The sequence below is a fragment of the Lipotes vexillifer genome, unplaced genomic scaffold (assembly GCF_000442215.2).
Source record: "Lipotes vexillifer unplaced genomic scaffold, Lipotes_vexillifer_v1.1 scaffold763, whole genome shotgun sequence".
In the NCBI taxonomy this organism is placed as follows: domain Eukaryota; kingdom Metazoa; phylum Chordata; class Mammalia; order Artiodactyla; family Lipotidae; genus Lipotes; species Lipotes vexillifer.
This window is the reverse complement of record NW_006770909.1, coordinates 5,507,704-5,534,633: the sequence shown is the minus strand read 5'-3', so window position 1 is coordinate 5,534,633 and position 26,930 is coordinate 5,507,704. Positions and strand designations below refer to the sequence as shown.

The 26,930-nt window shown below is 40.8% G+C and overlaps 1 protein-coding gene across 1 annotated transcript; it reads right to left on the bottom strand.

Moving 5' to 3' along the window:
- Positions 1 to 6,440: 6,440 nt before the first annotated feature.
- SAMD7 (sterile alpha motif domain containing 7) lies at positions 6,441 to 23,927 on the bottom strand. Its single transcript, XM_007446435.1, has 7 exons — positions 23,842 to 23,927; positions 22,485 to 22,609; positions 18,661 to 18,739; positions 16,923 to 17,551; positions 15,787 to 15,908; positions 9,685 to 9,795; positions 6,441 to 6,635 (listed from the first exon to the last, which is right to left on the bottom strand). The coding sequence occupies exons 1-7, from the start codon at positions 23,925 to 23,927 to the stop codon at positions 6,441 to 6,443; spliced, it is 1,347 nt and encodes a 448-aa protein (XP_007446497.1).
- Positions 23,928 to 26,930: the final 3,003 nt, after the last annotated feature.

The following is a 26,930-nucleotide window of genomic DNA, read 5'->3' as shown; positions in this document are numbered from 1 at the left end:
ACCCAAGAATGTTGAGGGAAGACTAACAGAAAATGGACCTATGAAGGTGTTATAGACTGTGTTCCTCCAAAATTCATGTTGAAATCCTAACCCCCAATGTGATGATATAAGGAGGTAGGGGCTTTGGGAGGTGATGAGGTCATGAAGGTAGAGCCCTCAAGAATGGGATTAATGCCCTTCTAAGAAGGGTCTTAAGAGTTTGCTCCAGCTTTCTGAGTTCTACCATGTGAGGATACAACGAGAAGTCAGCAGTCTGCAACCTGGAAGAGGACTCTCACCAGAACCTGACCGTGCTGGCACCCTGATCTTGGATTTCCAGCTTCCAGAACTGTGAGAAATACACTTCTGTTGCTTATAAGCCACCCAGTCTATAGTATTTTATTATAGCAGCCTGAACTATGAAAAAAGGTGATAAATTTGTTTACAGTAACAACATATTTCAGATCCTTGCTTTTGGTTTTGTTTTTTGTTTGTTTTTTATAAATTTATGTATGTATTTATTTTTGGCTGCATTGGGTCTTCGTTGCTGCGTGCGGGCTTTCTCTAGTTGCAGCAAGCGGAGGCTACTCTTGGTTGTGGTGCATGGGTTTCTCATTGCGGTGGCTTTTTTTAACATCTTTATTGGAGCATAATTGCTTTACAATGTTGTGTTTCTTCTGTATAACAAACTGAATCAGCTTTATGTATACATATATCCCCATATCCCCTCTCTCTTGCGTCTCCCTCCCACCCTCCTTATCCCAGCCGTCTAGGTGGTCACAAAGCACCGAGCTGATCTCCCTGTGCTATGCAGCTGCTTCCCACTAGCTATCTATTTTACATTTGGTAGTGTATGTATGTCAGTGCTACTCTCTCAATTTGTCCCAGCTTACCCTTCCCCATGTTCTCAAGTCCATTCTCTACGTCTGCGTCTTTATTCCTGTCCTAACCCCTAGGTTCATGAGAATCATTTTTTTTCTCTTTTTTTTTTTAGATTCCATATATATGTGTTAGCATACGGTATTTTTCTCTTTCTGACTTTACTCTATATGACAGACTTTAGGTCCATGCAGTGGCTTCTCTTGTTGCAGAGCATGGGCTCTAGGTGTGCGGGCTTCAGTAGTTGTGGCACACAGGCTCAGTAGTTGTGGCTCACGGGCTCTAGAGCACAGGCTCAGTAGTTGTGGTGCACAGGCTTAGTTGTTCTGCAACATGTGGGATCTTCCCGGACCAGGGCTCGAACCCGTGTCCCCTACATTGGCAGGCAGATTCTTAACCACTGTGCCACTGGGGAAGCCCCTGCTTTTGTTTTATTTGATGGGAATAACTTCTTAGCAAAATGAAAGAGATAATAATCTAATTCAATTAAACAATCAGTAAACTTTTTGTCACTCTAACTAGCAAAATAAAATCCACCCCTTAGGGAATGAGCCATTCCTTAGGGAATGAGGGTGGCAGTGGTGAAATACATTAGAAGTTTAGTTTAAAAAATATATATGCACAACCTAAAAGCATTCATATTTTTTTCAAAATGGCACCCAATGATGTTCAAGTGAACTCTTACCTTTCCTGGGGAGATTAACTTTTCACAGCTGTACAATGACATCTCAGGATTCTTAGCAGGTACATCGAAGACCTTGGACCTCATGTTGTTGGCTTATGTGAAGACACATTCATTTGGCAGAGGACAGGCTGGAAAAGTACAGTAAATTGACTACAACTCTCTATAAAACAGACCTTTCATATATTTGTAATGAGATGACAATGTATATATTTACCATAATGAGGAATAGCATTTGCTTGAAGTATATTCTTAGTATTATTGGGCAGAACAAAATATTCCATAAATTAAAAATAACAAATACGTATTTTTGCATATTCTATTTTATTTAAAAATATTGGAATCCATACATATTGTATAAGATAACTCTTTAGTAAACAGATTTTTAAAAAACTTTTATTGTGGAAAAGTTCAAACATATACAAAAAAATGGTGAATAGTACAGTGGACCTTATATACTCATATATACTCACAACCCAGCTTCAACAAGTATCGACTCATGGCCAAACTTGTTTCACTATACTCCCACTGACTTACGAAACCCTCATTTCTCAATGGATTTTTTGAAGCAAATTCATGTCATGATATTGTTGGGAGAGATACTCTTCTTTGGGCCTCTTATGTTCCTACAGATCTTGCTGGATGGACCAAGATGCCAAGGCCCTGACTGCTTTCACCAGGCCCATTTCTCAAGGTTGATTGTGTACTCAGTAACTTTAAGAAATGAGGTAACATCTCCTCCCCACCCCTCCACCCTCCACTCCCACCCCTGGACAAACAGTAGGTCTTTCTTGCTCTTACTGTTTGCTGTAAGACTACTGAGTTCCCCAAACTCAGTGTTCCACAGCTGTGAAGCAACCCACTGCACGTGCAGCCATCCATCTGTGTTACCCCGGTGGCACCGAGAACAAGGGGACCCAAAACAAATACGCTGATGTTTGTGCTGCTTATTGTGTCATGAGTAATAAAGTTCTCTGTCTCTGACCCAAGGGTCTTGAGTATTCTGCCAGGCTCCATAAAATAATAAGTGGATAATTTATTAGATTGTAGGTCAGGTAAAATCGAATCCCAGATCCAATATATATCATTTTATCTGTACATATTTCAGTATACATCTCTAAGAGATAAGAACTCAAAAAAAAAAAAACCAACTTAGGTAAGATGACTAAGTTCTAGAGATCTGCTACACGACATTGTGCCTTAACAACATTGTATTGTGCACATAAATATTTGTTAAGAGGAAAGATTTCGTGTTAAATGTTCTTACCACAATAAAAATGTCACTATTATTGCATCTAAAAAACAGACAATAATTCTTTAATAGAAGTGAATATCATCAATCATGTTCAAATTTCCCCAATTCTTTTTTTTTTAACAATATATTCAATAGGCATCCAAATAATTGTATTGGTGATATGAATCTTTAAAAAATTTATTGTGGTAAAATATACATAAAAGTTGTGATTTTAACCAATTTTAAGTGTACGGTTCAGTGGCAATAATAACATTCACAACGTAGCATCACCATCATCACCACCTGTTCCTAAAACTTTTACATCTGGGTGATTTAAATCTTTAGTATCTTTTAATCTACTGGTTTCCCTTTTCCCTTTCTCTGTTTTTCCTTGCAATTTATTTGTTGAAGAAAATCAGGTCATTTCTACTATACAGTTTCTCCCAGTTTGGATTTTGCTATATTCATAACAGTTTCATAAGCTTCCATGAGGAGGCATATAATGTCTGGTTGTTTCTCTTTTTGTGGTGTTAATAGTCATTTATGATCACTGTTTAGGTCCATTAGTTTTTAGGGGTGCAAAGTGGTGATATGTGAATTCTATTATTGCTTTTTAATAGCTGTTTAATACTTCCATAGAGGAACAGTTACATAGTACTCCATTACATGGATGTTTATTCCCCTTGTCTAAACAGAATGTTTCATAAGTCAGAAGAGCCTATTTAGCAAACACATTTTTATTGTGATTGTTTTTCAAACATGAGAGAGAATTTTGTTGTTGTTTTTGCTGTTCTTTATTTTATTCTTCCAAAGGGTACACAGTACAATCAAGACTAAAGTTGAATTTGCAGAAGAGTTAAAAACTATTTCTATATGTAATATGAGTAAAATTTTCACCCTTCAAAATAATTTTGATTACTAAAGTGGGTCTTTTGTTAAAAGGTACCCTAGAGTCATGAATCTGGAAAGAATAATCTTGGTGTGGACAAGCAACTTCAGTCTCCTTTTCTTCCAAAGAAGAGTGCTGAGAGCTGGGGAGAGCCTCCTTTACGTGGTTCTCTTTTTATGCATGGTTCTAAAATTAAGCACAGTTGCTTTTTTTGGTGATAGTACATGCCAGGATGACATAAGGACGTTTTCCTTAGAGTAACAATGAGACACATCTGTTCAAGTGAATCAGTTACCAACTCAACTGAGTCATTTAGCAGGGAAAAGAAATTCAAAAGCCATCATATGGATGGAATCCCATGATCCCTTTGCCACTAAAAGTATTAATTAAGCTTTCTTTTTATCCCGCACCATAACACCTGTTAACTCACATTTGGCACCTTGTGAAAATTTTATATGCTGGGGATTACAGCAGGTGAAAGGTTATGTGACAAAATAGTTCTTAAAATTTTGAAATTTGAAAGTATTATTTCTCTCTCTGAGCCTTTCTCTCTCTCTCTTTCTCTCTCTTTCTCTCTCTCTCCCCTCAAAGTTACCAATACTCCCTCTTTGGTCCACAAGCATGTTTGATAGTATAATATAATTTTATGTCAGGAAAAAACCCTGTTGTTTTCACATTAAAAATGAAAGAAAGCAAAGATCAACTAAATTAACATGGCCTGTGGGGAAATGACTTCAAAAGCCCATCTTCCAAATCAAAAAGTGAACATGGGAAGCACGCTATCTATGTTTATCAATGCACTTTGTTTGTTTGTTTTAGGAATCTGTTGCTACAAAACAAATTATTCCATTAGTGGCTGGAAACAACACATACTTATTATCCCACAGTTTCTGTGGGTCAGGAATCCAGGAGCGGCTTAGCTGGGGGCCTCTGGCTCAGGGTCAGCCACAAGGCTGCCATCAAGCTGTGGGCAGGAGCTGGATAGTCATCTCAAGGCTTGACTTGGGGAAGAGTCACGTGGCTATTGGCAGGCCTCAGAAGATCTATTGCCGAGTTCAGTCACACCGTCCTCTCCACAGGTCCGCCTGGAGACAGAAAAGCTGGCTTCCTCCAGAGCGAGCAATCCAAGAGAATGAGAGAGAGGACCTGAGACAGAAGCTGCAGAAGTGACACCCCGTCATGTCTTCCATCTTCTATCCCTTAGAAAGAGTCATAACTGCAGCCCACCCCAAAGGGGAGGGGAATCATACAAGGTATGAACATCAGGAAGCAGGGGTAACTGGCATCCATCTTAGAAGCTGCCTACCACAGTTTATATTTTTATTTTATTTTTTCTGTATTTTGGCCATGCCCCATGGCATGGGGGATCTTAGTTCCCTGACCAGGGATTGAACCCGTGCCCCCTGCAGTGGAAGCTCAGAGTCTTAACCACTGGACCACCAGGGAAGTCCCAGTTTGTTTATTTTAAATATAAATTTTAAAAACAGAAAATACGTTCTCATAGTTAAAAATTTAAAATGTACCAGAGGGTATATAGTAAGAAGTCTCCCTCACACCGCTGCCACCCAATATCCTCCTTGAGCAAACCCTTATCAGCTCCCTGCGGATCCTTTCACAGTCTTTCTGTTAAATGTGAAGTCGAAAGAGTGGGATTCCATGGGGCACGCGCAGAAGCTGCCGTCATCGTCTCCCCTCGATCTTGCCAGTTCAGTACTGCTTTGAGGAGGTAACCCTTCCCCACCTCTTGGGTGAAATAGGAGGTGGTCGCTACGCCCTTTCCTCTCCCTCTCAGGTCATAAGGAGTCCTCCAGTTGTTTTTAGTCATAACATGGTTTCATATCAGAAGGAAAATGCTGAGTAACAGTCGAACTCTGAACTTTAATGTTAGAGCTTCTGCCCGTTCCTTTCTCCAGCTTCCTTCAGGCTGAAAGCCTGCAATGAGAAAAGCTGGGGCCTTGTGCTCAGCTCCTCTATTTCTCTATTTTGTACTTCACATTCTCTTCTTCCTCCTTCTGGCTCCACTGGGTTGCCTCTGTTTCTCTCTGGGCTGGGGGATGGGAAGCCAGTGAAGACAGGTTAGGAGCTCTGTTTTTCAGTGTCAGCTCTTCTGGCTTCTGCACAGATATCGTCGTGGAAACATCCAACTATAGCTTTCTTTTTTTTTTTTCTTTTAATCAGAAATAGACCTCTTTAATGAAGGTCGTCAAAGGGTACAAACTTCCAACTGTAAGATAAATAAGTACTAGGGATGCAATGTACCACATGATAAATAGAATGAACACTGCTGTACGTTATATACGAAAGCTGTTAAGTGAGTAAATCCTAAGAGTTCTCATCACAAGAAAAAACTTTGTTTCTTTCATTTTGTATCTTTAAGAGATGACGGATATTCACTAAACTTATTGTGATAGCTGTTTCATGATGTATTTAAGTCATATCATTATGTGGTACACCTGAAACTTATGCAGTGCTGTTATGTCAATAGTATCTCAATAAAACTGGAAGGAAAAAAAGAAATAGACCTCTTTATATATACAAATTTGATGTTTGCAAATTCCATCCTTCATTTAGTATTTGCTTCCAAGGATACGCCTCCAGCCACTTTGTGATGTGGTCACTTCAGGAAGCCTGGGCAAGGCGTCCTCCCAGAAAGCTCAGGAGGGTGGGCTTTCTCTCCCTCTGAGCCTCCATCTGGTCCTGGGAAACCCCCCACACCCTTCAGAATATGCCAGACTTTTCAGAAAACCGATTAAGACTGTTCTTGCTCTGTGAGGGTTTTAATTTCTCATAGTATCTCGCTCAGTTCTTTTAGGAATGATCATATCCTGGGAACAAGGAATGTCCAGTGTATCACTCCAGGAATTAAAATCCAAAAGAGGGTTTGTATCTGTTGGTTGATTGAATGCTTGTTTCGTGTGGGTAGGAAGTGAAAGACTTTTCTTGTAGAATATACTTTCCATATGCTGAGATACCTTAGAAGACAAAATATAGTAATTACATCTATGAATTCTTTCAATAACACAGCATACTCTGCTAAGCCACGGGTGGCAGGGAGGCTGAGGTAATTTCAGGCATGGGACATCTAGAAGGACACAATTCTAGGATGTGGTGGGCTTTTTCTTTTAGAATCATAGTGTTTACACTGTAAAACTGGGTATCAAGGTGGTAGGAGCTTACCAGTTCCTGTTCTTGGTTCTGCTGTGGTTCATCTGCACACACAATTATTCCACTCTGAGTTCACTCTAGCTCTTCCTTTCCCAATGGTCCCGCAAGGGTTCCCACAGACACCCTACTCCACCTTCACCAACACCCGGCCCGTCCTTCTCCAGGTGAGGCTGGAATTCTTTAGAACCTTAGCACACAACTGGCCTTCAGTGGGCTTAGTGTTGAGACATAAATAAGGCTGCGCTGGGACTTGGCGCCCTAGTAATAACCAGCGGGCTCCTACACAAACCCTATGCCGAGTGGGACCCAGGAGATTTCTATATTGTTCACATTGTTACAGCTCAAACCCCCAGCTCCCTCCATTCTAATGATATCTTTCTCAAATTCCAGTAACTTTTTCTTCTCCTACCCCTTTCCTTGTGTGCTCAGTCCCGGTCTACCTTCTACGTTTCTGTTCTGGAGGGTAGGTTTCCTTCTTCTTAGCAGTTCTTGCTGTAATGGAATTTTGCCCTTGATTCCCATTTTGGAGATTGAGATTTTGTTATCCACTGATGAACTCCTGCCTGCTCACCTTCTAGGACTTTCAGATGTTACTCAGAACCTTCCAATTTTCTTGCTTCAATTGGACCCCTGGAAATTCCCAATCCCAAGGACTCTACAACTGCTCTGCTTGGTTGAACATCTGGCATCAGCTGGACCTCCCTCCCCCCCCCCCCCCCCCCCCCCCCCCCCCCCCCCCCCCCCCCCCCCCCCCCCCCGGACCTTCCCCCCCCCCCCCCCCCCCCCCCCCCCCCCAGCTTCTGTGGGAGTCCTGTCCTGTTATGCTGGTAGATGGGGCCTGGGATATAATAGCTCAGCTGGGCTGCATGGAAGCACTTACATATATCAGATAGGAGCATAAGAATGCTAGCAGCAAGTGAGGAGAAGATTAAGAATGACTTGGGGCTGGCCACATTGTAAGGACAAAGCAGAACAAAAAGTGCAACGGAAGTGATAAACCAAAGCCAAAGAAAATCGGATTTGAGAAAAAACTGCAGTGTTATTGTAAGTATCCCAAGAGGTGTAGTTTCCTCACTAAAGAAAAATAAATCATTTAAAAGTGAATATTATATTGTACCAGTGTTAATTTCTTAGTTTTGACAAATGTGCCCTATCATGTATTATGTTAACATTAGGAAAAGCTAGGTGAATTCTCTGTACTATCTTGGCAACTTTTCTGTATCTAAAGTTATTCCAAAATAAGAAGTTGAAAAAAAGAACATCAATGGAAACACTGAAGTATTTGCATTAGAAATAAAGAACTCCTTTACCCTGAAAAGTTTAGGGAAAAAAAAAAGGTTTTTGAAGGACATCTGGAAACTCAGCTCCTGGTCTAAGCATGTATTGTGAATAAGTAAAGTACTGTATAAATTCTGAAAGAATTAGTTGAGGCTTCTTGGTTTGACTTTTAGGAAACTCACTCTTTCAACAAATAACTATTGACCTATTATGGGTTTTGCATGTTCTAAGGTTATATCTGTCAACAAAACAGATCAAGATCTCTGCTCTAATGGAGCTTACATTCTAGTGGGGGCAGAGGGAAATCAAAAATAAATATAAATGTAACAAATAAATAAATTATATTGTGTGATTGAACGTGATGGGTGCTATGGGGAAAAAGAGAAGACCAGAAAAAGGGATAGCAGTAGTATGTGTGGGGGCTGGGCTGCATGCAATTTTAAGTAAGGTGAACCAAGGAAACCTCACTGAGATGGCATGGTGGAGCAAAGATGAAGGAGATGAGGGAACAAAGCATGAGGATGTCGGGGGAAGATCATTGCAGGCAGAGGGAACAGTGTGAAGGTGGAACCTGTCTAGATGTTCAAACAGCATCCAGAGGTGAGTTGACAAAAGCAGTAACTGGCAGGGAGAGACTTAGAAGATGAGGTCAGGAAGGCAAGGGTGGTGATGGGTGGAGAGGAGTGCAAATAATACAGGACTTTGACTTGGACTTCGAAAGAAATGGGGAGCTATTGCAGACATTTGAGCAGAAGAGTGACATGATCTGTCTCATGTGTCAGAAGAGTCATTCTTTACTGCTGTGTGAATACGCTCTGGGTGGGCAAGGGCAGAGCAGGAGAAGAGTTAGAAGGCTAACGCAGTAATCCAACGAGAGAAGACAGTGCCTTAGACCAGAATGAAGCAGTGGAGGGAGTGATGAGAAGTGGTGCTCTGGAGCTGGCTTGTTCCAGCTCTTGAGACCAGTTGTTATATTTTTAGGAAATCTGCAAGCTAATTGCTAAAAATGCCATTATTAAAAGTTAAATTATATAAAGTTACAATTAGATATATTATATTGCAAACTAAAGTATTAAATACCCCAAACCTATCACTGAATTATTTTTACCTACTTATTTTACTGTAATTGTTTATTATTCTCTCTGCTCTTGAGGCTGTTTACACTTGTGCTATCCACATGGTGAAGATAGTCTGAAATGGGGAGCTGCTGTGCATCTCTTCCCAATTCTGTATTCAGTGACGCTGCATGTGGAGTTTGTCAGCCGTGGTGGGAGGACTGACACCACAGAAATTGACAAATGCAATGAATCGGGGTTCATTTTTAAAGACAGCAGGTTGTTAAACACTGGCCAGCACACCACTGCTTTGTGCCTTTCCAACCAAAACTAGGAACGTGTACCAGCGCCCCGTCCAAAGTTTTCAGGTTCCCTCACTTTTATCATGTCCCCAACCACAGAGGGAAAAAGCTTGATAAAGAGGTTAAATAGGTATTGTTAATGTTACAACAAGATAAAGGGAACATATTTCTCTTAAGCTTCATACCATTAACACATGTTTAGTTACGAAAAATCACCCTACCTGCGATTGGATCTTTAGTGCCGGCCCCAGCTTTAAGCCCATAATGCTTCGAAGATGCCCCTCTGTGAGTAACGGCAAAGTTTCTCCATCAATTGCATGATCTTTAAACACCTTATTAAACACAAAAGGCTTTGTTTAAATGTCTTTTTTTTAAGACCTTGTTTTATATATAGATTTTTAGCTTTGGAGGAAACATTAAGACTGCTTGAGGATGACATAAAAAATCATAACATTTCTTATTTTCAGTTACCCTCTTTTCTGTGCTCCAATAGCATGTTGTTTGTAGTCTTTACCAACCCTTGGAGTCCACTGTAATTCTCTGTATATAGAATGCAATTCCAACCTGGAATAGTTATTATTTGAGGGCAAGCCCATGTTTTACTCACCAACGTACCTGTAATGCAGTGCCTGGCTCATGACAGAAGATATGCAATAATCCTTGCTTGACAAATCAATGAATGGACAAACAGTATGAGTGAAGGGATGTGGGGAAAAACCATTTCAGGCAAATTTCAGACTCTCACATTTACAGACTCAGTGCCTCTGTCCACTGCCTTAGATGAGTGGTAACGGGAGAAGAGGAAAACCCAGGTGAGAGCTGTCACGCTGGACATATTTGCTCAGATTGTGTAGTGGATGTCACCATGCCTTCCATCCTTCCAGAAACTAGGAAGGCTGCTGGTGGACAACGTTTCCAGGCAGATAAGGAGATGGACAGAAAAAACTAGGCTGACTGGTAGTACTGTAACGTTATGGTCTCCACCTTCAAACTGCCTGGCAATCTTACATACATTGATGAGCTTTCTTTTCTTTCTGTTTCAAGCTTTCTTCACACTCAAACTTTAGACTCCACAGAATCCCCCCTCATTTTCAGCAGATCATGTAACTTCCTACTTAAAACCAACAAACAAACCAGTAGATAAGAACTTCCTCTAATTCTGCCCAAACCAACCTAAAAGCTTACATTTTCTTCCTCTGTACCGATACAGGGGGAGAGTGGTCCCTCACTCTTTAAAGGCACTCTCTCCACATAGGCTAAGTGTCTGCACCCTTCCCACCTCCAGGCCCCGCACAATACATAATCCCCTGTCTCATCATCAGTCTCTTCTCTTTGGCTGGCTCTTTCCCAGTGGGCTTTAAGCAAGTCTCCACCATCATTATACAAGCAATAATGATGAAGATACAGAAACGCTTCCTCACTCCATCCCTCTATCCTGCCCCAGGTCTCTCATCCCCTTCACAGCCCAATTTCTCAAGAGTTTTGATGCTCCCTGTTTCCATGTTCTTACTTCCCAGTCATTCCTCAGTCTCAAGGAGCCTGACTTCCACCCTCACAAGTCCATTAAACCCGCTCTCCTCTGGGTCCTTGGTGACTCTACCAAACGTGTAGATATTTTTCAGTCCTCATATTTCTTACACTCCTGGCTGCATTTGACATTGTTGACTACTCCTTCAAGAAAATACACTTCCTGAGGCTTCTCCCTCCTGGGTACCCTCTGCCCTCTCTTTTGCTGTCACCTCTGTGACTACTGTTTCTTTGTCCATCCTTATGTGTTAGAGTCCCTTAGGCTTCTGACCCAGGTCCTCTTTGGTCTTCTGGATTCATCTCAGTCTCTTGGCTTCAGTGAGTGTCTCTGTATACCGAAGCCTCCCTAATGTATATCTTTAACTTAGAAGCTGGATCGTGCCAATTCTGCCTCTTGGGTAGAATTCTTATCTGTCCACCCCACTGTTTCTACCCTGGATCAAACTCCATTATTGCTCATCCGAGAAGGCTTCCCCATTAGTTTTGCCTCTTTTAACCTATTTTCATAAAAGCAACTGGAGCGACCTTTCTGATACATAAAGCTAAGCACGCCACTCCTCCTTAAAACCTAGACTGTTCCCGGGATGGAGTCACAGTCCTTCAAGTCTCTGTGGCCTGATCCCTTCTCCCTCTTCAGTCCCCTATCCTGCCGTCCTCACCTTTCCCACCTTGGCCCTGGCCTCTGGCCACTAAATTATTCTCAAATCCCAACCATGTTAAGTTCTCTCTGGCTTCTGGTCCTCACCTGGCAATTCCTCCTTGGCCTCCCTCTCACCTTGGTCCCCCTCTCAGGTGGTAAACTCCTCACTGTCAGGTCTCACTTTCGATGCCTCTTCCTCTAGGAAACCGTAAGGCCCTCCTGTGTGTTCCTACCATGCCCCGTAGCTGCCCTCTCCAGCATGGTCACGCTGATGTGGAATCCCTTACGGTGCCCCTCTTCTGGACTACAAGCTCCGTGAGAAGAGGAACCATACTTGTCCCATTTCCACTGTGTGTTCCGTACCTCGGAGGGCATGCCTCAGGACCAGCAGAAAATTAGATTCTTCTTGGGAAACTTCTGTACCAGGAACTTTGTGTTCTAACAGATTTTAGTTATTTACAAACTATATTTATTAAGTAATTATTTCTTTTCCTATTTTAACTGATCAAATTGTAGAATGGCTAATATAAGTAACTTAATTTGGGCCAAAGCAAAAAAGTGGACAGTTTGGGTTAGTCTATGTAGCCTTATTTTGGGGAAATGTATGATATTTCTTAGGTTGTTTGTTGTTTTGAAATATCTTCAATAACTTAAGCATAACTTCTACCACCTTTGAGAATTCCTAGGGCCCCAGGTACCCTTGGCCGAAAATCATATGGCCCAATATCCTCAATGTAGAGTAATTATAATGGAAAGAGCTAGATTTGTAGTCACACACACATTTTTTTAAGCAGTCCTCTAACCACCCTGAAGTTCAGCTTTACTCAGCTGCAAAATAGAGTTAATATCTCCTTTGCAGAAGTATTGTGTAGATTAAATTTAAAAGACAATCTAAATAATTTACTTAGTACTATGCCTGGCACATAGTCTGTTGCCAATAAAGAGTAGGCCCTATTATTATGATTTTTTGTAAATGAGAAAACCAGCACAGAAAAGGTTAAGTGAGTTGCCCAAAAAGCATAGCTTGCCTGTTAGAGAACTTGTAAAATAATGTGTAGTTCATGATTCTGATCCAGAATTTTCCCTGATTAACCCCACTGCCAATCAGAAAAAGGAGTGCTGATAAAAATAGTTACCTATATTTATGGTAGAAAATTTACCTAATTTCTCTTTCCTTTGTAGGGATTCCATTGAGCAGTGAAGGGACCATGAGAGATCATCCAAAGAAGGAGAAATCACAGAGACAAATTTTCACACAGAGGTAGGTTGGCACCCAGGGCCTGAAATGCATGAGGGCCTAACCTTCAGTCATGGTGGATGGATCCTGGGCCTGAGGCAAGGATGCAGAACACGCCTCTGTCACTCAGAAGATATCCTCACTTCATTCTCATGAGAGCAGTTTGGGCCAAGTGCATGATATAAATATGCATGTATTTTTAATAATTTCATTTATTTTTAGAGAAAATACTTTAACTGCTGACTTATTTGAACTAGACATTGACTTTGAGCCAAAAAAATGTGTTACAGGGTATCCTGGATGTCCCTAAATGGCTGAACCACCCATCCTCTCTTTTCACATCTATTTAAAAGATTTCACTTGCAATGGGCTTTGGATTTTCACTGCGGTTATTTTTTCCTGAATTTCCTTCTTCTACCTGCAGAAGGTGGGTGGTTGGAGGTTGCTGCACCTTAGGCAGAGGTGAGGAAGAAGAGGACAGAGAAGGGGACAGGGGGTATGGCCCTGAGTAGCCCCAGGGGCTGTGAGTAAAAGCAGATGGCACATTGCAGACAAGGGTTCCTGTGAGAGTTGTGCATAAGCAGTGCTGCTTCAGAGCTTGCTGTGCTCAGACGGCACCCAGCTGCATCCAGGGGGGTTCTCCCCATTTCTGTACAGAACACCGTCACTGAACACAGCCTGGTCATGCCCAGCAGAGTAGTGGCATCCTTGCCTTTTTTTTTTTTTTTTAATTTTTTAAATTATTTTTTTATTTATTTTGGCTGTGCTGGGTCTTCGTTTCTGTGCGAGGGCTTTCTCTAGTTGTGGCAAGTGGGGGCCACTCTTCATCGCGGTGTGCGGGCCTCTCACGGTCGCGGCCTCTCTTGTTGTGGAGCACAGGCTCCAGAGGCGCAGGCTCAGTAGTTGTGGCTCACGGGCTTAGTTGCTCCACGGCATGTGGGATCCTCCCAGACCAGGGCTCGAACCCATGTCCCCTGCATTAGCAGGCAGATTCTCAACCACTGCGCCACCAGGGAAGCCCCGGCATCCTTGCTTTTGAGGTCACCAGCAATTGCTAGGAGGGGAACTGACTTTAGTGAGGAAACAAGAGCAGGACTTGATCCTAAACACATTTGAGAAACACCTAGAAATAACTGTACCACTTCTTGGGGTGGGGAAGGAAGCACCAACATCCTGTTGGTAAGAGATAATGAGTCAGCAAAGTTTGGGGTCTTCGTGTTTATGTGACTTCTTTATACCCATAAGGGGACATCTGGGATTATAAAGTATGAAATGCATGTAACATTATTTATTACAAGAGTGGTTATTATAAACTGCATTTTTATGACTGTGAATCACTGACTGATTAAAAATAGTGAGTTCAAACAGATTCAATCCATCAGAAGTCAGTAATCAAATGTTCGTTATACATGGGGTTGCTTCTTTCTGGTTATCAGAATTTGGTAACTTCATTGTACCACTTGAAAAGTGGCATAGATACATTTAAAAAGTGACTTACTCACGGTTAATGACTAGTAATAAAATAATAAGGTTATACTCATTGAATAGGAAAAAACAGAACAAATTTTTTTAGCAGGTATGCAAAAAGACAAAGTAGGTGACTTGAAGAATACAACTTGCCTCATAAGTAACTTGAGATTCTGCTTTCTCTAGAAGCCTCTGACGTAATGATGAAATTAGAATCTACTGAGTGCCAGGCACTCATTTATGCTTACAACAATCCTTTGAAAATGTATTATACTATTATCCTCATTTTACAGATGAAAAAACCGAGACACCGAGGAGGGAGGCAATTTGTCTTAGGTCACATGTCCAGAAAGTGGAAAAGCCAGGATTTGAACTTATACTTTCTGGTTTCATAAGCCATACCCTTAATCACTACTCTATATGACTTTTCCATTGGTCCAATAAAAAGAACAAAGGAAGAAAAAGAGAAAGGAAAAGAAAGAAAGAAAGAAGGAAAGAAAGAAAGAAAGAAAGAAAGAAAGAAAGAAAAAGAAGGAAGGAAGGAAGAAAGAAATGAAAAATTTAAAAGAATTAACAGCATTACACCGAAGAAAATATCACAAACTGAGATCTGAAAAAAATTATCTCTAACATCAGTTACTTATGATGTAGTTAAATCATAATGTCCTTTTCTTGCTTTCTTTTACTTTAAAATATGAACCAAAGGTAGCGATACCAGATTTAGTAGGCACATTGTTGTTTGGAATTGTGTTATTAAATCACTTGAAAAAGTAAACTATATGCATGAAAATGTAGCACTGACATAAACTTCAAAAACTTGGCAACCCACCATTTTTATCTCCAATTTTCCCATATAAGTGAGGCTAGTTTTACTTTTCAACTGTCCTGATAGTTCATTATAATTTAAAAAATAGTATTTATCTACCAGATTAAATTATGTGTGTAGGCATTTTTATATATTGCCCCAGCATAAAAATGGAATTTTAAAATAATTTCCTACTTTTCAGATGTATTTCCTTCTTGTCCTTTTTAGAATAAAGTATATATTTCTGTTATGTATGATGAGTAGCCTAAAACTTCTGATACAGAAGTACATGCCTCCAAATGTTTGCTAAATGGATGAGTAGGGAATATAGTAGATACCTCTCATTCTTCTTGGATGTTTGGCCTCTGAACCTCCTAATTCTGGGAGAATTCCACATCTCAGGAGCCTTGATGGGACAGAAACTAAAGCCAGACACTGGCTTTCCCAGCCTCCCCTGAGGCTGGGGTGGGCACATGACCCAAGCTCCACCAATCAGAGGCTTCTGTTCCAGGGAAGCCAATGACATACAAAGGGAGAGATTATTAGGAAGCTCTCTGGGGTCAAAATCAAGTTCAACAGAACTCATTATGAAGGAAGTATATTTCAAAGTGTCTAACTTTTAAGAAAATACTTAAATGTTGCATCACCTGAGCATAGTCTGAACAACCTGGAAGGCCACTAATGAAGTTGTACACGTCATTCACGGTCCATTTATGAATATCTTCATCCAAAGATAGATTTTCCTTGATTGTAAGAAGCATGTGTGTTCCTTTAAAACAGAAAGAAAATTATTTTGTGGGAAAAGGGAAAAGGGGGAAGCTAAGAGTACAGTTTCATGTACAGTTACATTCATTTCCTCATGTTCTATTACCACAGAGCAGTCCCTTTACATAGATCTACACGTAACCCCCTTAAAAGACAGAGTTACTGAGAAATGATTTCTAAAAAAGCTTAACTACCTCCTTTCTTTTCTTCCTCTAAAGGATCTTTAATGACAACCTTATCATAAATAAAAACAAAGTTCCAGCTTCTCTCAGATTCCAATAGAAATACCCTGTGGATTTCATTCTCCAGATTAATACGACCATGTTCTATGATGTTACATGATTCATCATATGCTCTCTAAGCCATGTGAGAATTTAGCTACATCTTCATCAAAATGGCAAATTAATATTTTGTCAGGGAAGCAGTTGGTATGGTGGCTAGATTACACATATCCAAATCCCTGGGGTTTAAAATAGTTTTGTCTAAAGAAGTTCCAGTTTTAAACTATTTTTTATCTAAAGAAGTTCTTGAAAACTATTCAGTGTGTCTTTTTGGGGCAGGGGGTAGTGTGTTAATACTTTTAGGTTAGAGAGTATCATAGCAGTAGTGAGCACTGAAAGAGCTTCTGGTTAATTGTTTACTTTTTCTACACTTAAATACAGGGGAGATGGAATTCATACTTTTAAGCAAGAAGCCCCTCTGTTTTGTGTTGAAGAGATTAAATTAAAAATTAAATTAAAATGTTAATTAAAAATTCTGGTAGGCTATCCCATCCTTCCTCATATTTACCTTCCTAGCCTTTGCTGAAAATTCTCTATATACCAATATATAAACAGAGATACATTGCACTGTTATGGCTGATTGGAACTAATGTAATAAACTTTTCAAGAGGAGGTAATTCTAAGTAGGATCAAGAAAAAGGAGGATAAAAAGAAACACAGTGGTTACAGCTCACCATGTAATAACTTCAGGGACTTGGTGACCTGCGGTTCATGAGGATTAGCCCCTGGACACCTACCTGGCAGAGATGGTCGAGGAACTGGAGGGTAAACCCCATTCTTTTCACCACAGGCTGCCAAAAGCTGCTCTGAAGCCTTCTCTTTCCCATTGTCCCAGGCCTTTTCTTCCAGGGGAGTGCCATGAGCTCCCCAGGGTTTTCCATGGCTGCGCTCCAGCTCTCCAAAGGTGTGAGCAAGAGCTGTAGATGGCTTTTCTTTGGTTTCACCCAACTTGTGATTGTTGACAGTGTCTGTTTCTGGGTCTTTTGCATACTCATTCTCTTCACAGGGAATTGCATGGGTTTGGCCTAGGGGCTTTTCTTCTACTCGACTTTTAGAACTCTCGGTGTCACTGTCTAGAACTTTCTGATTCCCTGTACCTCTCCTGAGACGACGACATTTCTGCCCCCAGCTCTCTAGAAAGCGCGGACCAGTTGCCACTAGCATGGAGTTTCCCTGAAGGCTTCTCACGGTGCTTCTGTGAGCATGCAGGTCACTGGCAGGGAGCATGCTCCTGCCATGGTCGGTGGCTGGGCCAGCTGGGATACTGAAGCCATAGAGGAATGGTATCCCTAGGCCTGCTAGTCCCTTGGAATTAACTTTTTCTATTCTCCTTTGTTGGTAAATGGCATGCATTTCCATTTCCATCCTAAAAACAAAACAATGTATTTTATAAACCCAAGAAAACCATTAGAAATATCATTTTAATGGCCCTCTGCCTTCCTTATTGTAGCACCTCTGCTTTTCTTGTGAGTCCTTACGCTACTTATCTGAAGTCTGTTAGGTGTAAACACGAATCCCCCAGAGAGCCGCTGGGAAGGAGAGTTTGGAGTAAGATCAGAGGTGAAGGGCTTCGCTGAATCTCACAATGGAAGTCTAAGGCCAGTCTTTAGAGCCTTGTCTCTCATGGATATGGCAATCTTTGCAGGGATGGGGAGAATGCAGCACAGCATTAGTTTCTTGCCAGAGATTAATCCTCAAAGGAATTAAAGTTTGGGGAAGAAGTTTTTAAACCTTACAGTACAATTTTAGTGAGACTCAAGAAACACAGAAGTCTCAACTGTTAAAATTAATGTCAGTGGTCAGGGTTGGGCAAGGGAGAAGGGGGGAAGACTTGCTGGTATTTTTGCTTACTTTACTTTGCTTATTGGTCATCACCTGGGCCCCTTAATGTTCAGCGATGAAAAAGTTGACTGATGCTTTCTCTTGCCCACAGCAATACCCTAGTCATCGCTGCTGTGTGTTTCTTTCTCCTGGCTGTTGAAGGCCACTTGTAGGTTGACAGGGGGCTGTCTGGGCTCTAATGGCATAGTTTGAAGTGGGATTGGCAAGCTTGGCCCCTATCTTTGGGCAGAACTGAAGTCATTTAAGACAGAAATGCCAGTATGAATTTCAAAGGAATCACAGCTAGGCATTTTAATTATGAGACATTGACAAGCTACTGTAGACTTAGCTTCACTGTGTAATTTCTAATCTTGTTTTTATCCTTAAACAACCCGTGTACATGTTTGTATATGTTTCTCTTTGTAATATTCCTGGAATACTTTTTGAAAGTAATCAGTGTGTGTATATATATGTATGTATATATATATATATATATATATAAAATCAGTGAATACATATACACAAATATAACAATATATACAAAAACAATACACAAATACAATAAATGAATGAATATATAGAAAAGTATATATATAACAAATGAATAAACAAACGAGTGAATGAATAGAAAATAAAACAACATTGTTACATTACCTGGCAGTACGCTGCCTTTGACTCATTTCATTCCTTCTAGCCATTGCCTTTATGGATTCAGGTGGCAAAATGCCCCAACCTTAAACAAGAAAACCACCATCCCACCCCACAAACAAATTAACAATATCCACTTGAAAATAATGAAAGAAAATATAATGATTTAAAACAGTATCTGCAAAAAACCACCAACTGAGCACAGTGTTGGAAATGGTATCAATTCATGGCTGTTCAGAATCTTAGAGTCACTTTGGTGATGGCATGATAACACCAGATAATTTTTTTCTTTTTTATGGTTGCGCCTTGCGGCTTGCGGGATCTTATTTCCCTGACCAGTGATTGACCTCAGGGCCCTGGCAGTGAAAGCACCGAGTTCAAACCACTGGACTGCCAGGGAATTTCCCAGATAATTTTTTTTCTTTAAGTATGGGTCTCATGACTGGCAATGTTTCTCTACCATACTTCAAAAGGAAAAAGATGAAATTAACTGTGGATCTCTTCATCGCTTGCTTTTTCAGTAAATATTGATAATTTTTTTTTGAAAGAAAAGAATTAGCTGACCTTAAAAAAAAAAAAAGTAACTAAGTGCTTCTTTATGCACTGAAATCCCTGGAAATAAATACAGTGGTTTTGTTTTTGTTTTTGTTTTTGTTTTTTTGCGGTACGCGGACCTCTCACTGCTGTGGCCTCTCCCGTTGTGGAGCACAGGCTCTGGATGCGCAGGCTCAGCGGCCATGGCTCACGAGACCAGCCGCTCCGTGGCACGTGGGATCTTCCCGGACCGGGGCACGAACCCGTGTGCCCTGCATCGGCAGGCGGACTCTCAACCACTGCGCCACCAGGGAAGCCCCAAATACAGTTTGAAGTGGATAAAATATGAAGCTCTCTACGTGGACTTCTGGGTGTAGCTGAGGAAAATACTTTTTACAAAACAATTTCAATGGAGTTGAACAGCAATTACATTCTTGTGTCAACCTTCCAATATGTCTTATGATAATGACAGCATCGTCAGAATTCAAGGCTCTATTCTTGCCTGGTAACTTCATGCTTATATTGATTTTTTCTTTCTCTGGACTCCTAATGCACTTAGAGTCTGTGCTGGTGCTTCTCAAACCATCCCTTGGTGAAGGACTACTTTTTTCTTTTAAAATTTCCAACCCATCATGGACCAATACTTTCAAAAAATACATAAAATGACATTTTAGAAAACTGAAATGAAAGCAAGAACAAGTACAAGCACAATTTAAAACGATTAGACTAATAGACATAAAATTACCCTGTCAAGTTGCTGTGATAGTTTCTAAGCCTTACTCTCTGTTTATGCATTTATTTGTACAAACACTTCTCAGACCAGCATAGGTCTATAGACCACACTGTAACAATAACAGATGCACAAATTATGCTTATTACAGAGTTTTGTTCAATGATAGTTTTACATGTGTAAATCTGTTCTCCCCAACAAGAGGGCAAGTATCATGAAGGCTAGAACTGTTTTTATACTTGCCTTGTACCAAGCTAGCAGAGCTCCTTAAACTCCTATTAATAATAACCTATCTTGAAATACACCGTACTGTATCTATTTTTACAAGATTCTCTCTCAGTTGTAAAATTCAGAGGTTAGATGACATGGCTTCTAAAAATCCTTCTGACTCTAAAGCTCTATGTTTTTATAGTTCAGGGCCTTTGAGATATTCTCCTTGAGACAGCTGGCATGCATAAGACTGCCAACCCATGGGGTAATGCCCAAGGATGCAGAGAAGGTCCATGTGAGAAGATCACTGTAGAGGGCACAATTCTCATTACCTGGATTTTAGCACCCTATGAAACGTGGACTCATCAAACCTATTTCAAGTTTCTTTCTCTTTCCCAAATAGTTGACATCAAACTTAGTGCTAGTCCTGTTGTAATAATCCACTCCCTACCTAACATCCCAGATTTTGAAACAAATCCCTGTCTTAATCCCTATTTTGCTAACTTACTTAGTAGCTCGGTTTCTATAGGACTGAGGCCCTACCTTGCCCTTGCTTACTCTCTTACACGTCAGCCTTGAGGTGGGAGACTGAACTCTGTTCCTGGGACAGGTTGTCAACCTGCCTGTCTGTATCCAACTGTTGGCAGTTTCTCGATTCTTCGTCACTAAGAAGCTCTTTCTGAGTCAGCAATGCAGCTATTTCACTGGTCTGCTTAATTGCTGCCTGTAACTTCGGGCTATAGATTTAACTGGGTTCTTGCTGCCAGATGGGGCTACCATCCAGGTTCAACTGATGGGCCTGTCACACTCCAGTGGGTGTGTCTAGTTTCAGACCTGGCTCCTGCTCAATCTCATTGAAGTGGATCCACATGCACTGTGGCACACAACATGCTTAAATCCAGGCAGGCCGGTGTCTTCACTGGCCCTGGCACCAATCATATTTCTTTCTGTCTCAGGCTTTTCACTCACATTGTTCATATCTAGTGGGTTGGTCAAAAAGTTCATTTGGGTTTTCCTGTAACCTGGAAAACTCGAACGAACTTTTCGGCTAACTCAATATTAAGAGTTGTTGGAATTGGAGAGCAGGGACAAACAGAAACTCACTGAATATAGTTTTGGGGAGATAAGATGCATCAATCTGATCTTCGATATTGTGAGGAAATTATCACCTCTTATTCCCTCTTGAGCCCCTACACTCATGCTTTTACTGACACCACTCTGCTGAAATTGCTCTTATCAAGATCATCAATGACCTCCACAAAGCTATATCTAATCATATCTTTCCTTAAAACACTTTCTTCCCTTGGTTTCCAGGCCTCCGTCCTCTCCTGGGTTTCTTCCCACCTCAGTGGCTGATTTTTCTATGTCTCCATTTATCTTCTGGACCTTGTTGGTATGTCCCAGGGATCATCCTTTTAACTTCTAACTCATCCTTTTAACTCACTCTATGGATGATCTCATCTAGTCTCATATATCCCCATGACTTCCAAAATTATATCTCCAGGTTGTCTCCAGAAGCCCTCCCTGGACTTCAGCTGCCTTCCAGACAACCCCCACTGATTGTCTATTAGGCATCTTAAGTGCCTATGATATCACTCCCGCCCCAAGAACCCTTGCTTTCATGGTCTTCCTCAACTCAGTGAAGAGCAACTCCACCTTTCCCATTTCTCAGCCAAAATTTCTGATGTCATCCTTAACACCTCTCCTCTTTTTACATCTCATATCTAAACTCTGAGAAAATCTTGTTGTTTCTACCTTCAAAGTATTTACAGAATCCAGCCACTTCTTACTGTTCCTACTGTCACCACGCAGGGCCAATCCATCATAATCTTTGGACTATTCTAATAGCCCATTAACTCCCATCAGTTTAACTCCAGAACTTTAATCCTATCAAGTCTGTCCCCAACACAGCAGCCAGAGTGATCCTGGTAAAATGTAAGTCAGACCATGTCATTCCTTTGCTCAAACTCCTCAAAAGCTTTCCCTCTTCCCCAGAATAAAAGGCAGGTCCTCACTATGACCTATCAGGCCATATGTAAACTGCCCCAGGGCCTTTAACTCTCAGACCTCATCTCCTCATGACCTCATCAGTTCCTGCCTGTAAGATAAGACAGATAGTAATTGCAGATTTTCATGTTATTCATCAGTAAATTGATGGCTGGAGGAGTTAAGCGACTTACACTTGGTTACACAGTGGTGGAACCATGATTTAAACCTAGGTAGTAATTATAGAAACTACAAGTATAATCACCATACAGTTTTGCCTCTAAAATTTGGCAGTAAATTTGATGGCAAGCTTAATGCAGCAATCCAGTTCACAGTGGCTCCACAGATGAGAGCCATCTGTTGCTCATACCTGAGTAGACATGACTGGACAGCACGTTCGGCATATTTGCATTTGGTAGAGCAGAGAATCCAAATTGGGAAGGAACACAGAACTGTCTTGGGTCAGTTGGAGCTACAGTGGGAGGTAATAAATCTCTAGGGAAAAAGATACAAATTAGGTAAAATGAAAATGGAATTGTACAAAATTTCCATTGCATAGGCAGTGAGTTTTTTTTTATTGCCACATGGGATTCTATCATCTCTTCCCAAAATGAAGTACAAAAGTCCTGCAGTCTCTATTGGCTTAAGTAGAAATATGATGAGAAAGCTTAGGAGGAAGGGCTCTACTAAGGAAGGACTAACTCAGCTGCCAACGCAACAGAGAAAGCAGGAAAGGGAAGTTTTAGGGATGTCAGCAAAAAAAAAAAGATCCAATCAAATCAGTACCAATGTCTGATTTTCCATTCTTGACCACAACATTCTTTTCTCATTTGATAAACATACTGTGGCTTGAGTTTTGCCATCTGGGATCAGCGACTACCTGGGTGGACAATTTATTTCTCCAAACTTCAGTGGTCTCTAGAAGTCCAACTCTTTTGTTCATGCTCCTTGAACAAGCATAAATACTGAATTTTTCTTTCTCCTCGGAATGTCAGACTATATCAATATATTCAAAAGAAGGGAAGACAGGAAACTGCCAGAGTGTACAACCAAAATACTGATAACTTCACTTTTATTGCAAAGAAAGAATTGCTCTATCACAGGAAATCCAGGATACCCAATTGTTATGGACTGAATTGTGTTCCTAACCCCTGCCCCACCATGTGACTGTCTTTGGAGCCAGGGCCTTTAAGGGGGTAATTAAAGTTAAATGAAGTCATAAGGGTGGGGCCCCAGTAGGACTGGTGTTCTTATAAGAAGAGGAAGAGACACCAGAAGTGCTTGCACACAGAGAAAAAAGCACGTGAAGACACAGAGAAAAAGGGCAGCCAAGTCTGCAAGCCAAGGAGAGAAGCCTCAGGAGAAACAAAACCTGCCAGTACCTTGATCTAGGACTTTCAGCCTTCAGAACTGTGAGAAATAAAATTAAGCCACCCAGTCTGTGGTATTTTGCTACCACAGCCCTAGCAGACTATATCCATGTTTGCACCTATGCAATGCCTGTCACATAGAAAGTGCTCCTTAGCTATTTGCTGAGTGAGGATGTCAAGCAGGCCTCAAGGGGGAAGTGATGAGAAGTTTGTTGAAGATGTGGCTGGCAGATTTATTGCACCACAGTTCCCTGAAATAACATTAGACAATAAAACAACACTGGGATTAACAGCATTTGAAACCTTAATAATATCCATTTTCTCCTTTGACTGGAATATCGTATTGAAGAGAAATACCTATCCACACTTGGAGGTTCAAATGGTGAGGGAACCAGTGGAATCCTCTGATGCCCTGATGCTGTCAATAAAGGGTTCACGGCCATCATTGGATTTATCATCAATATCTCTCGCCACTGGTGGAGTTCTAAAAAAAACCGGATAGATATGTCAACAAATACCTCTACTTTTTGTGAACTATTTGAATTCTTCTTGAACACGGTGAACACCTTTTGTATTTTCCCAACACTTGGGAAGACTAACTACAGCAAGATCTCAGCTACACAAAAACCCCTCCATTGTAAGTATCCAGATACAACTGTAGAACTCCGTGTGCCTTTGGAATTTGTTGGAGAGTCCACAGGTAATACCATACCACACTACAAGCAACACTAATAAAATTAAACCAGTTTTGCAAGATTCCAGAAATACCATCTTCTTTTATTACAACTTATTTTGATGTTTATATTTCCAGAAGTACAAATACATGTATGCTCCCATATGTTAAATTTTTGGAAAAATATTCCTATTTAGTTGATAAGATTAAAACAGAAAAGAGGAGGAAAATCTTCCTAATGACCCAAAATACATCTAATTAAAGTGAATACAGGCTGAGTGCATGTGTCTAATTAGAAGAAGGGACCAAGTTATAGCCAAACATACATAAACACAAGCATTCATAACTTTATCTAGAACCTAGTGATCAGAAAAAGGGACCATTATAAAAGTGGTAAAATTTTGTCTTATATTTTCTTATTAATTATTAACATCTTTTGAATAATTTTAAACATTAAATGAGTGTTAGTCAAACAGGTCACTTTCTTCATCCTCAATAGATACTTTAAAAAACAACTGAGATAACTACAACTATGTTTGGAAAAAAAAAGGAAATCAGGAAGAAAATGTTCTGCTTTTCAAAGTAGTGATGTTTTTTCTTTCTTGTGTGCATATTTGATTTAATTTTTAGAAGAGTTAATACATTCATATGGTTCCAAAACTAAAAATATAATGGTATTTAAATAAGCAGTCACTTCTTTAGCTTCTTTTCCAGGCCTAAACCTACTGATCAACTTCGAAATTCAAGTCCACAGGTCACCTATCATTGGCTTTCACCATTTATATACATTTTTTTTTAGTTTTTAATGTGGATTTCTTTTCACTATTTCTGTGAGGTCAATATAATTTCTTCCCTGATAGTGGCCTCAGAGTAGTGACCAGTCAGAATCAGGATAAAAATATTTGCCAGATGCCTGCCAGCCAGGGTGAGATGCCAAGAAAGAACTCAGGCCAGGTGTGTCAGCTGTGGGCTTGCATCTCTGGCGAGGACACTGCTCCTTGGCTTAGAACCTCAGGTCCTCCGCATCTGAGATTTGGTGCACAGCCACCTTTTTTCACCTCGTCCATTACACAACAGAACAGTGTGGGACACAACATGGTGTTTCCTTTTGAAATACTGTTGAACTTTGATTTGTGTCTTCAATTGATAGTCTCTGGTAGAAGTTTGAACTTACCTATGAGAGAGAGAGAAACTTTGAAGCTGTGACTATATAGTGCTCATCTTGCATTTTATGTGATGCCTGAAACAAATCTGGAGGAAGGAGAAGGAAGAAAAGGAGTGCAGAATCCCTCCAGAGCAAGCATTGCCTAGAGGCTGACCACCCGGCTACTTCACACATGTCACCATAAGGAAGTGCCATGGAGATTACTCACCAAAAGTGGATGAGACTATCTTACTTTGGGATTCCTCCAAAGTAGGCCTGAGACAAGGACTTGAATGAAGGTAATTTATTTGGGAGGTAATCCCAGGAAGCCCACATGCGGGAGTGGGTGAGACCAGGAAGGGAAAAAAGCCAATAAGGGGTGAGCTAATCTGTGAGTTACCACTATGGACAACCTTCTGAGGACCCTCTAAGAAAACTTGTAGTACACACCTCATAATTGTCCCAGTGAAAGACACAGAGCTGGCCATTTACCCATTGATTTCTGTCAGCCACTGGTGGAAGGCAAAGTTCTCCCTTGCTGGGTTATGCTGGAGCTAGATCCAACCCTACAGTGCGGGAGAAAACCTTCAGTCTGAAGCAGAGAAATGCACGTGCTTGAGATGGGAAATGACCTCTATGGTTGCAGGTGAACTCAGAAAGGGGGTATGGGTAAGGCAGCAAGAACTGTTGAGGCCACATGATTACTTTCTAATGTCATTCCACTAGATAATCGACACAAATGCCTTTCTTCTGGACTACCAGGTTTGCCAGGCATAGGCATATTTCTACGAGGCTCTGTAGGGTCCATGGTCTGCAACAACACAGCTGGATTTTTTTCACTGTTTTTCATGTGTTCAGTGAAACGAGTGGGGGACTTAAGGCTATTGGGCCAATGGAGTTGAAGAAATGAGGCATCGGAGACAAGTCTCATCTAATTTACCACTAAAGCCCTCCTTGGTACCATACCTGTCCTGGATTCCATGGTGTTTGAATCTGACTTTCTTTCTTTTTGCAATGCCAGGGAGATTGAATGTAATCTATAAAATTTTGTTACACTTCTGACATGGTAATTTATTATTTTTAACCAGTCTACCAAATTTTTTCCTGAAATGTAAATTATTCCCAAGTCTACAAAAATGTCCCTATGTCGTGAAGGTCTCTGGGAAGGCCAATGAGTCATTGGCATCTACCACACCTGAATGTGACAGTTCTGGGTTCCACTTGACTTCCCTAGTTTCTTTTCATCTTTACACCTGTGAGAAAGTGCTTATTTACTTACCACGACATCTATTAGTGCCCAAATTTTCTTAAAAAAAAATTATAGCCCAGTGCTATAGACTGAGGGTCTCCCCTCAAAATTCGTATGTTGAAACCTAATCCCCAAAGCGATGGTATTTGGAGGTGGGGCGTTTTGGAGGTGATTTAGGTCATGAGTGTGGAGCCCTCATGTATGGAATTAGTACCCTTAGAATAGAGACCGCAGAGAGCTCCACCAGCCTTTCCTCCACATAGGACACAGTGAGACGAAGCCCATCTATGAACCAGGAAGCAAGTCCTCACCAGACACTGAATCTGCTACTGCCTTGATCTTGAACTTCCCTGCCTCCAGAATTGTGAGAAATTAATTTC